At 37.1% G+C, this 16,952-nt stretch overlaps 1 protein-coding gene across 1 annotated transcript in view; it reads right to left on the bottom strand.

Annotated features, from left to right (window-relative positions):
* LOC104663459 (ubiquitin carboxyl-terminal hydrolase 47) overlaps window positions 1–13,550 on the bottom strand; it is an 84,479-nt gene extending 70,929 nt beyond the window's left edge. The window contains exons 1-3 of the mRNA XM_030918400.1: window positions 13,495–13,550; window positions 7,005–7,208; window positions 2,788–2,901 (exon numbers count right to left, since the gene is read on the bottom strand). Of these exons, the coding sequence (XP_030774260.1) occupies window positions 2,788–2,901; window positions 7,005–7,208; window positions 13,495–13,515 (339 nt within the window). The 5' untranslated portion in view covers window positions 13,516–13,550. The remainder of the gene's footprint in view (window positions 1–2,787; window positions 2,902–7,004; window positions 7,209–13,494) is intronic.
* Window positions 13,551–16,952: the final 3,402 nt, after the last annotated feature.

The raw sequence follows: 16,952 nt of genomic DNA, 5'->3' as shown, positions 1-16,952 counted from the left end.
TAGGTGACCTGGCCTTTCTCTCTGGTTACCCTTAACATTTTTTATTTCACTTTGACCTTGGAGAGTCTGATGATTATTGTCTTGGGGTTAATCTTCTCATGGCATATCTTACTGGGGTTCTCTGCATTTCCTGAATGTGAATGTTGGCCTGTCTTGCTAGATTGGGGAAGTTCTCCTGGATGATATCCTGAAGTATATTTTCCAACTTGGTTCCATTCTTCCTGTCTCCTTCAGGTACTCCAATCAGCTGTACGTTTGGTCTCTTTACATAATCCCGTATTTCTTGGAGGTTTTGTCCATTCCTTTTCATTCTCTTTTCTCTATTCTTGTCTGCCTGTCTTATTTCAGAAAGACAGTCTTCAAGCTCTGAGATTCTTTTCTCTACTTGGTCTATTCTGCTATTGATACTTGTGATTGCACTGTGAAGTTCTTGTAGTGTGTTTTTTAGCTTCATCATGTTGGTAATGTTCCTCTCTAAACTGGCTCTTCTGGCTGTCAGCTTCTGTATTATCACAATTCTTAGCTTCTTTGCATTGGGTTACAACATGCTTCTTTAGCTCAGCAAAGTTCGTTATTAGCCACCTTCTAAAACCTACTTCTGTCAATTCAGCCATCTCAGCCTCAGCAGTTCTGTGCCTTTGCTGGAGAGGCACTGAGGTCATCTGGAGAAGAGGCACTCCGGTTTTTTGAGTTGTCGACGTTTTTGTGTTGACTCTTTCTCATCTTTGTGGGCTTATCCACCTTTGATCTTTGAGGATGCTGACCTTTGAATAGGGATTGTGTGGGGTCTTTTCTGTTGGTATTATTGTTATCGTTTTCTGCTTGTTTGTTTTACTTTTAACCATCAGGCCGTAGGGCTGCTGCAGTTTGCTGGGGGTCCACTCCAGGCCGTAGTTGCCTCAGTTTTTCCCATACCTGGAGGTATCACCAGTGAAGGCTGTGAAATAGCAAAGATGGCCATCTACTCCTTCCTCTGGAAACTCTGTCCCGGGGGTCCTGACCTGTTGCTGGCCTGAATGTACCTGTAGGAAGTTGCTGGAAACCTCTGTTGGGAGGTCTCACCCAGTCAGGAGGAACAGGATCAGGCATGCTTAAAGCAGTCTGGCTGCCTTCTGGTAGAGAAGGTGTGCTGCATTGTGTGGGGACCCTTCCTCATTTGAACGTTTGAACTCTCCAAAGCTGGCAGTCTGGATGGCTGAGTCAACCAAACCACAGAGACAGTGGCCTCCCCTCTCCCCTACCCAGAGCTCCATCCCAGGGAGAGATTAGAGCTCTGTCTGTTTAACACTGGCTAGAGTGACTGAAGTCCCTGCAAAGAGCTCCTAGCCAGTGAGGGGGAATGGATCAGGGTCCAGCTTAAAAGGCAGTTTGGCCACGATCTGGCAAAGCAGCTGTGCTGCAATGGGAGGAATCCTTCCTGGTCCAGACCATTTGAATCCTCCAAAGCCAGCAGCTGGAATGACTGAGTCAACAGAACCACAGAGATGGTGGCCACCCCTCCCACTGGGAACTCCATCCCATCTCGGGCAGACTCCAGCCTGTTGCCATTGGCTGGCTTGAATTCCAACCCAGTGAGTCTTAGCTTGTGAGGTGCTGTGGAAGTGGGGCCCACAGAACAATGCTGCTTGGATCCCTGGATTCAGCCCCCTTCCTAGGGGTATATATATGGATGGACTTCCCACCTTGTTGGGGATCCTGGGGTCGGAGTACGTAAAACTCTTGGGTCTGTATGTGTGCCCAAGTGGCTGCTCTACCAAGATTCCACACAGCTCTGTGTATAGGACCCAAGATCCTGGTGGCATGGGCTCCTGAGGGGATCTCTTGATCTTAGGGTTGCAAAGATCCATGAAAGTAGCGTGGTTTCCTGGGCAGAGTCATACAATCATTCACAGCTTCCCTTGGCTGGGAGTGGGGATTCCTTTGGCTTTGTGCCTCTCCTGGGTGGGCCATTGCCCCACCCTGCTTTTCTTCACTCTCTTTGAGTCCAGTTGTTTGCCTAATCAGTCACAATGCGAGAACCTGGATATTTCAGTTGAATGTGCTGTATTCACTTGCCCCTTTCATTCCTCTCCATAAGGGCTGTGGACCGCAGCTGTTTCTAATCAGCCATCTCAGTCCCTTCCTCTTACTCTTTTTTAACTCATGTCCTCTACAATGTACTGAGAGGAAAAAAAAAAATCTCTGGTGGAATAGCCCTCAAATTGGGAGTTACTGCATTAGATATCTCTAAGGCAACTGGGCTGAAGAGGAAAGTCTACTGAAATGTGAATTGGGATAAATATTAAAAGAATAGAAATGAAACATTTAATGTATACACCAGTCATTCCAAAAAAGGTGGCAGGTTAGGGGAGGAAGTGAGAATGGAAATGACCTTGTCGCAGATACTGAAAAACCAGACGAAAACCACCGAAGATTTACAGCAACCAAGCAAATGCTTAAACAAAGGAAGGGTCACTACTGAAACACAGGAGATCCTTGTGGCACTCTGACTTATCCTAGACCCACCCCCATCCCTGGTATGGCAGTGGTCTTGAAGACAGCAGCATATGTTAAATCCAACGTGGCAACAGACTACGGTCTATATACAGTCTGTATACACAAATAATGTTGCTATGGATGTCCAGTGTAACTATGTTATTCTACACACTTAAACCAACAGAAAATGAAAAACATTAATTTATTACACAAATTACAAAACACATCTTATTTCCTTCAGGAAACTGCATCCTCAAGTAGTAGGTGACAGTGCACAAAAATTATAAAAACAGGGTTTTCTAAGTAGCTTACCAGCAGTATTTGAGGTTGTTCACCATCTTTATCTGTCAAATGCAGAAAGTTCTTCTTTCCTGGCTCAAAATTAGCGTCAAGAAGTGACTTGTCACTGGTATGATCCAGTGGAGCCTATGGACATAAAACATAATATTTCAGATTATGAGAAACATAAAATAAGTAATCTATAAATGGACACATATCTACATTTAAATAGTATTTGTTTAGCAATGATCTGGTAAAATTCTGTTCATGTAGGCTTGGAATTAACTCATTTATTCATTAACTGGGATAGCTAAGCCCAGTAACAATGCATACACTGATAGGTATCCCAGAGACTCACATTCCCCAACATCTAAAAAACTAAAAAGAGAAAAGGTGAAAGTTAAGAGTGTTAAGTACTACATACACATAAAAAGAATCTATAAACATTTCTCTCCATGTTCTATACAATATATGCAGTATGATATTTAATGGAGTTTTCATGAAAATTGACCAAAGATAATTTTACATAAAAACTAAAATGTTTTGATATATAAATGTGATGAAAAATACCAGATAAGCAACATACTAAGCAACCCAACCAAAATAATTATGTAACATAATTATGTAATGCAACAAAAATATAACTAATGTAGTATATATTATAGCCTTTAGAAAGACTCCTTAAGGAAAAGCCTCTCCTAGTAAATGATACCTCTTTCAAATGTACCACTAGGATTCAGAGGACCCAGGGGGTATGGAAGTGATTGTGATCAGACCTTTGAAAATTAAACATCTAAGATTCAAGTCTTCATGTAACTTATATGGTAGGGCAATTTCAACTCTAGCTGTCATTCTAATATACTCTAGTTGGTGGATGAGAGAGGAAACTCTGTATGCCCCAAGCCCTATTCACTCATTCCAGACCACTATAGAGAAAAATGAGGGAGTAGAAGTATCTTTAAAACTATTTTGTTGCATTAAGAAATGTTTTTAATGTTTCAAAGACATGGGCAGAGTCTCCTTATACTCATTTTATGAAAATGTCTTTATTTCTTAGGAAATTAACACTAATTAACATTGTACAAAAGTGCAGGTATTGAGGACAAAAAAAATTAACCGTAAGAGATTCCGCTACTTACTATCTGTGTAACTTTGGAAGTTATTTCACTTCCCCGTGACTCAGTTTCTTCACCTATGAGGGTGTAGTAGCACCTACCTCATAGAGTAGTTAATAATATAAGGATTAAAAAAGATTACATTTGTACAGAGCTTAGAATACTATAAACACAGTGCAAAAGATGTGCTAAGTAAATAAAATAGCGAATATATGTTCTACCTCTTAATTTTGGCTAACATCTATCAATCCACAAGAAAAACAGGACACAGAAAACCTGAAGCTGAAAGAAGCCACATGGAAGGAAGAAAGGGATTGCTGGGTTCCTTCAAGTCATTGGTGGGACATGATCAGATGACATAGCTGAAATACACAGGGGTTTTACCTCAGTAAGTGTCTGTATACAAGGTGGTGGGTAGCTAAATGGCCTTAGTTTTCTGAGGAGTATCCATTCAGCACTATGCAGGAAGCAGGAGAAAGTAGTCATATTTGTAGAAATGTACAGGAGGCAAATAAAAATACAGAAATAGAGCTCTTGAGTACAGTAATAGCTAAAGAAAGAGTAACAGGTAATCCTGACATACAGCTATTTAAAGCTATTGTGGAAGATAATTTAACAAATGCTTTTTGAATGCCCAGAAAGAATGTTTATGGAGGATACGAAATTTACACGAGGTTCCTGTCATGAAAATGCTTACATTGGAAATGGAAAGACATAGATGAATAACACCTATAACAAAAAGGAACTATGATAAGTGGTTCAGCCAAAGGGGATAGGAGGTCAAAGAGAAAACAATTACATTTAAAGTAGCATGAGGAAACATCGAGTAAAGCTTTTTAAGGGTAAAAGATGAATAGGACCTGGGAAGACACCTAGGACAGTACAGAACTATCCTTTAAACTGAAAAAGGACAACACTAGAAATTATGTGGTGATGTACCAGAAACTACTCAAAGTCTCAGATTAAATATTGTTTATCTTTCTATGTCTTGTCTGACTACCAATTTTACTGGTTAATTTCAGTTTAAAACATTAGTTCTATATTTTAAAAAAACAAATATATTATGGAATAAAAAGTATAATATGATTTTAAGGGCAAATCAGGCAACATCAAACATCTCTGATTCTCCTGTGGAACCAACTTAAAATATGTACTCCAAATACCATAGGGATACACATTCAACTTCATTGACTGTTAGAGGTATTTTCCTGGAAAACTTAAGACAGAAAAATATGGAAATTTATGTTAAGAAAATAAATCAATGCAGTGTCTGGGATTTAAGAGTATAAAGCCTTAAAGAGCCAATAGTAGCTTGTCTGAGATTTTTAATCAGTGGGCAATGAACAGTGATTGAAGGTTACTGAACTAAAAGGTGATGTAAGTGCTACAATTTTGGATGATAGAAATAATTCTAACTATCATGTAGGGTGGACGGAGAGAAAGGAAACAAAAAAGACTATCTAGAATACTATTCTAATAACGCAGATGAGATGCAACTCAGTGGTCTCCTTCCTTAACCACAATCCCAGGCAAAAATGATCAGTGCCTCTGCTATGTTCTGAAGGTTTATGTCTCCCCAAAATTCATATGCTGAAACCTAATCCCCAATGCAATGATATTAAGTGGTGGGGCCTTAGGAGCTGATTAGGTCTTAAGGGTGGAGCCCTCATGAATAGGATCAGTGCCCTTATAAAAATTGCCCAAGGAGAGATGTCTATCAAGGATTCCTAGAAATTTTTTTAGTAATTGCAATTGTTTATTTTGGTAGTAAACATTAATACAAAATTAGGTCAAATGATGACCTAAGTACATGTCTCCCAATAATCCTCCCCAAAAGTCCATAAAATGTCCAAAAAAAAAAAAAAAAAAAAAAAAGCACGCTTAGCAAACCAAAAATTTTGAGAAATTAAAAAACAGAAAACAGACAGGATCAGACCTATGGAAAAATAAAACTAAAGGGAACCACAGCCCAAAGATCCTATAAGAGAAGACTATTGTGGAGATAAAGGTAGTAAGGAACTTCAGACTAAGGTCAAGACATAGAGGCCAGGAAACAGTTAAAAGTGAGCAAGTGGGAAAAGGCATTCTGATCAGTTTGGTATCTCCTCTCTTTTTCTCCTTGGACTATGAAGCAGACAGCAGTGCCTATTTCCTGTCAGGGTGAAGAGTGGGCACTGTGACCAGAGAGGCAGTGCAGTGCTGTCTAACTAGGTACTGACGAACTCCTAACCCTAAAGAGTCAGAAACCAGTCAATCCCAGAACAAATTATAAACATATCACATCTAGCAGCATGTCCCACCCTTTTTCCACAACAACCAAGAACTGAATATGGTAAGTTCAATCAGCATCCACAGAGAAGTGAAGAGATTCTCAAATATAAAAATGAGCAGAAAGTAAGAATCACTAAATATTTAAAGAAATGCTACACCATGAAAGAGAGAAACTAAACATCATGGATAAAGGATAAACACTTAAGGAAACAGTTAACAGAACAGAAGACTAAAATTAGAAAGTATACCCTCAAAGAGATCTGACAAGACTGCAGTCGTTAAAAATGTTTTTAAGCTTGAGAGTCAAAAGTCAAAAGCTATACATGTCCATACAAAGAAAAATAAACATATAAAAAAAGTTGCCCAGAAATACACATAGACACACAAATAAAAAGAAATAAAAGCCAGCAAGAGATAATCTTGGTTAACATTGGAATGTATGAGGCATATATGATTCCATTTTTCTTACTATGAATATTTTTTCTTCCTTTCCAAAAATCAGATCATAAAATATGATTTTACAATCTTTTACCATGGAAAAATATACGATGATCATCATTCTGCTCAGTAAATACAGACAATATTACTGAATATTTAGTTGAGACAATATTATGAGAGTCACCTTTCATGAATGAAAAAACTGACGAAATGACATAATGTAAACTTTAGGACAAGCAAATGTTAAATCCAGAATGGAGGCAAAGGAAGACGAAGGATCCAATTACTGAGCTGCACATAGGCTCTTACTGTAGTTGTTATACTTTTGTTTATGATTTAAAAAGAGTTCCAGGATTTAACATTATCATTAGTAGCAACAACAATGGCTATAATAACATTTTTAGAAGCTTAAGTCTAGGATTTTACCATATCAGCAGTATTGATTCCATTTCCCCACACCAAATCAAAGGTTCCATTTATGTAGCCTACTTTGTTGGCCACATCTTCAAAGAGCTTTCTGACTGGAGTAGATGCTGGTAAATTTAAAGTGATCCGTTCATTCACTGTCTTTGAATTAGTAGTATCTTGTATTATACATAAGACTCTAGGTTCTTCAGCAGCATTTTCTATCTGAAATTTTAAGAAAAATAGGACTTTATATATTATCTTCAAGGCAAAACAGAAGTATAATTAGCCATAAAATTTTATGATTAAATGTAAAAGACCTCACAAAATATTAAGTATTTTCTCTGTGCTATTTTCTCTGTTTTATTGTAGCCTGAAACACATTCTAATGGATATGTCAAACATATAAGTACCATGTAAGTTTGTTTTGGAAACATCGGGGCATATTTCAGAATCAACAATCATTCTTGGAGACATTTGCTTTCACCTTTAAGATGTAAACCCATGGTCAATAAGCCATGAAGATAGTAATATTTAAGCAATTTTAAGTTAAAAATTATAAAATCTGATCCTTAAAAATGTGTCATTACCATGCTAGCCACAGTCAAACCAAGTATTTCTGGGTCCCCTAAAAAAACAATGGGAATTGTGCAAAAATGCAGTAAGGATTGTCTAAAGATTACAAAATCTATAAGGGATACAGGCTACTACATCTCCTAATCTTTACGCTGCTGTACCCATAAGTCCAGATGTCCAAAAAGCTCCATTTATTAATGTGTTGGGAGCTGACAAGCTTATCCAAACAGATGAGCCAGGAGGAGCGGGAGGGAAAAACAAGGAAACAGTTTCAATTACCAACACAGAAAGGAATTAGGGTCACGAATTCTCCTTCCTGCTCAAACTTTCTCAAATAAGCTATGCCCTCCCTCAAGCTGTTAAGGGACACCACTTTTCCACTTTCCACAGGGGTAAAACACTACATCAAAGATACTTTATTGGAAGAAATTCCTTTCCCTCCTTCTATAATGGCTATCTCAATGAATGGCACCATCATCTGCCTAGCTGCTGAAACCAAACAGCTGAACTGATCATCTTCCTCGTCCTTCCCTCTTTACCTCACAGAGTCTCCAAATCCTGTCCATTCTACCTTTTGAATATCTCTTGAACTACCTCCTGCACTTTATTCCTGCCTGCAGCAGTAAGAATATCCTACAACAAAATTATGGAACAGCTTCCCAAGAAGTTTAACTTCTTCCAATCTTATATTCCTTTAACCCAGAATAGTATTTCTGATACACAAATCTGATTACGTAAATCTCTTGCTTTCCCTGAAAGTCAGGTGTGGCATTAAACTGGGAGATGTCTCACCATCTCCATAATGGGCTATTCAGAAATATGATCTTTACAAACTGGTGGTTTACACAAAAATTTATTTCTTCCTTAGTTTTTACAACACTATCAACCCCAACCTTTTGTTGCTTCTATATTATCCATTTTTAAATAAGAAAAATTATAACTAGCTAGTACTGAAGATGGGATAGCCACAAAGTTTTTTGTTTGTTGAAGTAATACAATTATCATCTGTTTCTGTGACACACAGCTTTTGGGTTTGCAAGAGATCATTTAAAGTTATTCCAATTAGTTTAGAACAAAAGTAAGTTGATATAAAAGTATAATATTTAAAATAAATTGGGTAGCACTACAATTCAGACACACTAAATATTTAATTACCAATAAGTTAGTTAAAAAATAAAAAGAAAATACATTTCTGTAAAATAAAAGAAACAAAAGAACATTATCAATATACATTTCAAAAAAGATAAAAAAGCCTTCACCTGTACATTTTAGATGTTATATTAACACATTTAATAGATCATTTTACACATTTTAACCCTAAACTAAAAAACATAGACCTTTTTAAAAATGCTGGTTTATGATGAAACAGTAAATAACTCAAAATAAATTTCAACTACAAAAGGTACACTTTTATAGATTCAATAGTATACTTCAGGGATAGCTCAGGTCTGAACGATTCAGTGTTCCTGGTATAAAATACTGTAGTAGCCAGATTTTAAAGCCTCAAATAGGCTGGAGTTGATGGTCAAAGGAAGACAACTCTAAGAATTTAGAAATCAAAAGTGCTATGATAGTAATCATACATAAGAATGGTGATGTGGCAACATCATATGGCCAGACACTAGCAGTTCCTGGTTCTTTCCCTAAATATGTGAATGCAGGGTCCAAGCACTCCAGATGCCTCTCCTTCTATGTGGAAAAATTATCCCTCAATAGAATCCTATCTAAAGACTAAATGTATTATACAGATAAAAACAAAATTCAATCTCATGTGTGGCTTATATTCTTTTTAGTAATAGCCCTTCTTTTCTGTACATATACATAATTTTGCTTTTTTAAAAAATAGTACGAGTATAAAGGAAAAAATGGAAATAATCTGTAACTCTATAACCCACAGATAACTATTAGCATGCTGGCATATATCCTTCCAAGTATCTTATCTGCAAACACACATACACACACACACACACACACAGAGAGAGAGAGAGAGAGAGAGAGAGAGAGAGAGAGAGAGAGAGAGAGAGAGAGAGAGAGAGAGGCTATGCATGCATGCTACATAATCACAAACACTGGATTAGAATACACATGCTGTTTTCTAACATCTTTCTTATATCATGCAATCTTTCCCTGTAAAGCTTTTCCTAACTCATCATTTTAACAGCTAGGTAGTATTTGTTAGTACATGGATTAATAATAATTTACTTAATAAATTCTATTTTATTGACTTAGACTTTATTATACTTTTACAAATAATTCTGTGATGAACACCTACATAAAACTTCATATACTTTGTTTCCTTAAACTCCTTATACATAGAATTTCTCAGCAAATTACATTTTCCTCTTGAATTCTGTTGTAGGATGATTTAAACAGATAAAAAGCTCTGCTCTTCTTTAAAGCTCTAAGCTAGCCACTGCTAAATTCTACTTTACACTCAACTTTCTGGGCCCATTCTTATTTCACCTATACTTTAATCTATTATGTGGACTTCATCTGAATTTTAGAATCACCATTGCTAATAGTAATCATACTAAAGTAAAATTTCTCTCCTCCTTTCCCCCTCCAATTTGGGAACTGAGAAGAAAACAATTTTTTTGTTGTTGCAATTTTAAGATACTACCAATAAGATGTGGCAACAGATTTTTTTTAATAGCTTTTCAAGAGAAAAAAAAATTATACATTATAAATTAAACATGCAAGAAACATTTCCAAAACATTTAAATGTAAAAAGGTTTTTTTGGAAATGGGAAATTAGGGCAGCTATCTTCTTAATTTCTTTGTGGCTCTAACCAAGACTGATCCTACTTATGCCCAAAGGTAAAACCAATTATGTCTTGAGATGAATTAAAAATAGCAAAAAATTCTTTGCCATTCTTTTTCCTTTTTCCTTTTCTCAAGAATCTGACCTGGCCACGTGACCATCTAAGACCAAGAGAATGTGATAGAAGTGACACTGTGTAACTTAAGGCAGGGCCTTAAGAAACCAGCAGTTCCTGCTTTTGTATTTCTTGGAACATTCCCTCTTATAATCCAGCCACCATGTAAGTAATCCAGTTACCCTGGATCAGCATGCTGTGAGGAGGCCCTAGCAGTCCATATAGAGAGGAAGTGGCCACTTGGTGGAGACACTGAGGTGGCTGATGTATGAGAAAAGCCTTTTGGACATTCCATTCAATGGAATGGCTGCCATTCCATTCAATGACTGCCACCAACTTAATGGAGCCAAGTAATTCTAGATGATGCCACCTGGAGCAGAACCAAATAGTTGGTGAGCCCTGGCCCCAATCCCATCCTGCAGAAATCTGGACAAATAAACGAATTGCCCTACTAAGTCACTAAACTTTAGGGTCCACTGTTACATAGTAATATATAAAAAATAAACATACCTAAACACCTTCAAGCACATCCAAGTTCAAGTGGGGAAAGTATGATGATGGTGCTGGTAGGGAGGGAAGGGTACTACTTTTCATTTAAGTACTACATCCAACATTAAGAAAAGGCATCTGAGGATACATCATGATTGAGGGGAGGGAGCAAAAATTTTTAGTTGAAAGAGTTCTCTGATGAACCCGAGGTAAGAGAAAACAAGTGCAAAATTATAGAAAAGCCTAAAACATGTTCCATTTAGAAAAACATTTAATGTAGTTTAGATGCGCTATTTGAAGAGCACAAAGTTTTCTACAAAGAAAATCTAGCCAAGTACAAAAAAAGGTATAAATCCTAAAGTTGAAACTACTTATTTTACAGACAACTCATAGCAATATTACACTTGTGAGACTCGGGGGAAAGTCAACAGCAGTTATAGTTACTCTACAGGCTAATAGAATGCTCGGTGTTTATGTTCATTGTAGAAACAAAGCTAGATTTCCTAGCAACGTCTGAAGGAAAAAAACCTTTTTAAAAAAGTAAAAAGGGCCGGAGAGGTAGATCACATCTGTAATCACTTTGGGAGGCCAAGGTGGGAGGATCACTTCAGGTCAGGAGTTCGAGATCAACCTGGCCAACAGGGTAAAACCCTGTATTATTTTGTATTAATAATACAAAATTTGCTGGGTGTGGTGGCACATGCCTGTAACCTCAGCTACTCAGAAGGCAGAAGCAGGAGAATCGCTTGAACCCAGGAGGTAGAGGTTGCAGTGAGCTGAGACTGTGCCACTGTGCTCCAGCCTGGGTGACAGTGAGACTCTGTCTCAAAGAAAAAAAAGTAGAAAGAATAAATCATAGCCTTGTTTATAAAAGGTGAAACATACTGGGATAAAAAACACTGAAAACAGTTTTCTTCCAAAGATACAATTAACTGCTAGAAACATCTAGAAGTTGTTGGCATAGTTCTAAGACATTTTAGAGCCCGCTGAAGGGATCTTCGCCTCTTAAGTCATCTTGTCTCCTTTTCTTGACATTCCCAATAGTTTTAAGTTTAAATCTGAGTTCTCTGATAACATCATAATTTTTGTTTCAAAAAATACTTCCTATGTGTTTATTAAAGAACACAAACTGACATTTAAAATTGATGGTATATGTTCAGAATGGCATCAGCATATAGAATATAAGCTAATATCAAACAAAATTCAAAATTATCAAGACTTAAATATTTCTAAGAGAAAAAAATTAAGATAAAGTATTTTTAAATTATGAAGGTACCGCTTTACTTCTAAATTCAACCTATGCTCTCTAAGACTTTCTTCCTTTCAATGTTATTGCGAAGAATAATATTTTGGTTACAAGTTTTACACACACACACACACGCGTGCGTACAATAAGTCCATTTTCTCTCCCTTTTGGTACAGGAGCTGCCATAAGCTAGGTAATTAGGCCTTAGAGCACTACCCATCTGGGTATCCAGAGTTCAAGGTTAATGTATTGCCACAGATTTTAAAATAGAATTGATGGTATGAATATTTTTGCTGGTTGAAATTTATAAAATGTATCAGCTGCCAGGCGTGGTGGCTCACACCTCAGCACTTTGGGAGGCCAAGGCGGGTGGATCACCTGAGGTCAGGAGTTCAAGACCAGCCTGGCCAACATGGCAAAACCCTGTCTCTACGAAAAATAAAAAAATTAGCTGGCATGGTGGTGCACACCTGTAATCCCAGCTACTCGGGAGGCTGAGGAAGGAGAATTGCTTGAACCCAGGAGGCAGAGGTTGCCATGAGCCGAGATCGCACCATTGCACTCCAGCCTGGGCAATAAGAGTAAAAACTCCATCTCAAAAAAAAAAAAAAAAAAAAAAAACTATCAGCTTCATTTAGACTCTGCATTTTTATTTTAACAAGTAACATTTCTAGGGCTATTAATGAAGGTCCTAACTTACATTTGAAAAAGAGGTTTTATTTTTAAGATCCTCACTTCACCCCACCTCAAAACTGCAGCCAACTCTGATGTTATCTACGTGATCTTTTTCTAAGTGGTCTCTTGCCACACTTGGGAAGGACAGGAGAGATTAAATGAGCAACTCCGGGGAAAAAAACAGAGCAAAGGGACTGAAGGAAAATTAAGTATCAAGTAAAGATTATACCAGAATGTTATATCACATGGAAGTTTAAGTCTGTAGTGCACACAGGCTCTCAGAAATTTAGTAGAATAGGATTTCTGGATTTTGACTTTGTAAATTTTTAAATGATTTAATTTCCTACATTATTAATATCTCAGAAAATAAATACATCTGGGAAAATAGGCAACTATCATACCCAACATCATAACAAAGGGTTCCTTAGTTTTTCCATCAGTTTTTTCTCCCTCATTCCACTAGCTAAAAACAAGGTACTATCCGACACAAATTCATTTAAGGTGACTTTTTTATTATTAAAATTGGGTAGAAATAAAATAGCCAAACAAGCATAAAACATAAGACATGCCTTGATATTAAATAAAAATACTAACATGCTGTACTTGCTCTGCTGATTATCACACTAAGGCAATTACATCAGCAGTCTACCTGTAAAAATTTCTTCTTCATTTCATCAAAGATATTTTGTCTGCATCTCCAAAACACATCCTATGGTATATAAGAACAAAATGAATTACAAATTATTTATATAAAATAAAGGGAAAAGACAGTGAATGAGAACAATTAACCTAAAAACATTTTTGCAATAAAATATTAATTAAAGTATTAGTACATCATCTAGAATTTTATTCATGAACGTGCAAGGTTACTAAAAATCTATGATAAAGAGGTGATAAGAATAAGATAAATATGGAAAATAGCCACATTTAACAAAGAATGATAGCTTAAGAATTGTGTGTAAATCAAATGTTGTAAGTCACATAACATTTTGTGTCCAGTAAAGAAATTCTGCAGTTCTCTGCACTAAAGGAAACCAAAAGATCTCTTGATTTTGCCAGTCTCTAAATTTAAATTTTTCACATGATAGCTACTCTTAAAACAAGGCTGCTTAACAACATCCTTCACAACTATTTTATTTTAATATATATCTCCTTCTTATGAGTTTAACAATTAAATTACAATTAATACAACAACATATAAAGGAAATAAAGTAACCTATAATCAAGAGATCATCTCTTGAAAAATCTTCATTTACATCACTCTACAGTTTTTCTGTACATTTTTTGTTTATTCTCCCTTCTTATACTTAATAAAAAGAAATCAACATATTATTTTAAAAGGTGCTTTTACTTTGACAATAGAAATACATTTCTGTTATAATAGCAACATACAGTTTTCTGAAAAGCAACTCTAAAATAGCCACCATTGCTCTCATCTCATCTTCTCCATTCTATGCACATATTATATAGAGAGTACTTTTAACCAAATAGTACAATTTTATATACCAGTATTTGAAATCTACTTCTTGTCCCTCAATACTCACTTATTTTTCTGTGCCAAAACATTTAGTTTAAAAACTGCAGTGTTCCATTATATAGACAAACCATAATTTAATTAATCTGCTATTAATGCGCATTTAAGCACCTACAAATATTCACTACAGCATTGCTTGTTTGTATACTTTTTCCTTAGATAATTTCTCAAAGAAAGAATTACTAGATCAAAGTATATGTACTCATTTTTAGAATTTTAATACATAGTGCCTTCAAAAAAAAAATTGTTGAACTGCAACTATCTTTCAACACTCTTCTCCCACACTGTTCACCCTGCCCTCAAGGAGGTGACGTTGTGCAGTGGTAACTAAACTATAAACAAATCTAAACTATCAGCATCCACTATCCTTCAGGGTCTTTATGTATCTGTACCATATACCTGGAATACTTTTCCCTGGATGTCCTCACCTCCTTTGCTCAAGTATCACTGCTGTGGGACTTTAAAACATGTCCACAAATTCTTTGACTTGCCTCCCTACATAAAATAGGAGTTTAAGCTTGCCTCCAGCAAAAGTAGGAGGCTAATTCCCTTTAATATAGACTAGACTTAGTGACTCCCTGTAATACACAGCATGATTTTCAAGGCTGGATTAGAAAGGTGTAATAACTTCCTCCTGGCTCTCAGATCCTTATTGTTAGAACCCAGCCTCCATGCTGTGAGGAAGGAAGCCAAGCAGCCACTGGAAAGACTCTGTGTAGATGTTCCAGCCACATCCCAAATGAGATCTCAGCAGACAACCAGCATCAACCACCTATATGTTGAGTGAGGAAGCTTTCAGACGATTCCAGCCCCAGCCTTTCTTCTGCCCCCAGCTGATGTCCTAGCAGAGCAGAAACAAGCCGTTTCAGCCTAACCTTACCCAAACTGCACACCTATGAGAAAAGTCACTAGATCTGGGGGCAGATTGTTATATAGCAAAACATAATCCGAATAGTTAATTTCTCAATCAAGTCCTTCCTCTCACCATCTTATCTAACATTCCAATCCTGTTGGTGCTCCTTATCTCCCAATGTATGAAACAATGATTTTCAAACACTGAACAAGAGCAACACAGGTAATGATCCCTGTGGAAGCAGAAACAAAAATGGTGAGCCCCCTTCTAGGCTGCAGTGCAGGGAGGGAGAACGCAGGTGGAGTCCAGCAATCTCCCTGAGTTACAAGATAGAGTTGGGAGTTCAGGGGGTGGAAAGAGGTACAATTCGCAGGGCAGGATACAGGGCAGAAGAAAGCTGGACTCTGTGCAAACAGCAAGGTCCAAAAGACCTACAGTGCATCCCCCTAGAGTGTTCGGCTGATTTCTCAGCAGCGTATGTGTGTAAAGAGAGTGCCTCAGGCAAGGGAAAGAACCACAGGAAAGAATCCCTGGTTCTTTCCTGTTCCCACCAATTAGAATTTTTTTTTTTGAGAGTCTCGCTCTGTTGCCAGGCTGGAGTGCAGTGGTGCGATCTCGGCTCCACTGCAACCTCTGCCTCCCGGGTTCAAGCATTCTCCTGCCTAAGCCTCCCATGTAGCTGGGACTACAGGCATGCGCCACCACGCCCAGTAATTTTTGCATTTTGTAGTAGAGATGTGGTTTCACACATGTTGGCCAGGATGGTCTCAATCTCTTGACCTCATGATCTGTTCTGCCTCAGCCTCCCAAAGTGCTGAGATTACATGCATGTGCCACTGCACTCAGGCCGCCCACCACCAGAATTTTTAAAATCTCATAATACACAGGGCATCAGATAAGGGTACTCAAAAGGGTACTGTCTTAGTACTGGGACCAAATTAGACCTAATCTAAAGACTACTCTGGTTCAACCTTAGAAAGCTTAAAAGCAAAACTCAAAAGGATCAAACTGTTTACAAATAAACCATCTGCATCTAAGAACAAAACTCAAGAATATTTGTGGGAATAAAAAACATCCAGGACCCATCAAGGTAAAATTCTCAATGTTTGGCATCCCATCGGAAATAAACAAACATGCAAAGAAGCAGGAAACTATGACCCACATGAAGAGAAAAAAAATCAGTATCTAAGATAACAAATAACATGGATGGTATTAACAAATGTAAGCATTGATGAAGATGAATGAATGAATACTTAAGACACAGCACAAGAAACTATTAAAATTAAAACAAAGAGAGGAAAAAGAATGAAAAGAGAAAGAACAGAAAAGCAGGATAATTTTCTTACCAGAAACCATGGAGGCCAGAAGGAAGTGGCACAGTATTTTTCAGGTGCTTACAGAAAATAACCGTCAAACCAGAATCCAATAACCAGCAGAAATGCCCTTCAAAAACGACCCAGGAATTGCTTTAATAATCAAGTGGAACTCAAGACATTCTCAGATGAAGGAAAACTCAAAAGAATTTGCATCCAGTGGAACTACCCTACAGGAAGGAATAGCTAAAGACAGTTCTTTAAACAAAAGAGAAATCATCAAAGAAACCTTAGAACATCAGTAAAAAGAATACAGAAAGCAAAAATACAGCTAAATGTAATACATTTTCCTTCTCCTCTTGAGTTTTTGTTAAAGACTTGACAGTTGAGGAAAAAACTAAAACATT

This window comes from Rhinopithecus roxellana, chromosome 15 (assembly GCF_007565055.1).
Source record: "Rhinopithecus roxellana isolate Shanxi Qingling chromosome 15, ASM756505v1, whole genome shotgun sequence".
In the NCBI taxonomy this organism is placed as follows: Eukaryota; Metazoa; Chordata; class Mammalia; order Primates; family Cercopithecidae; genus Rhinopithecus; species Rhinopithecus roxellana.
This window is presented reverse-complemented; position numbering and strand designations above follow the sequence as displayed.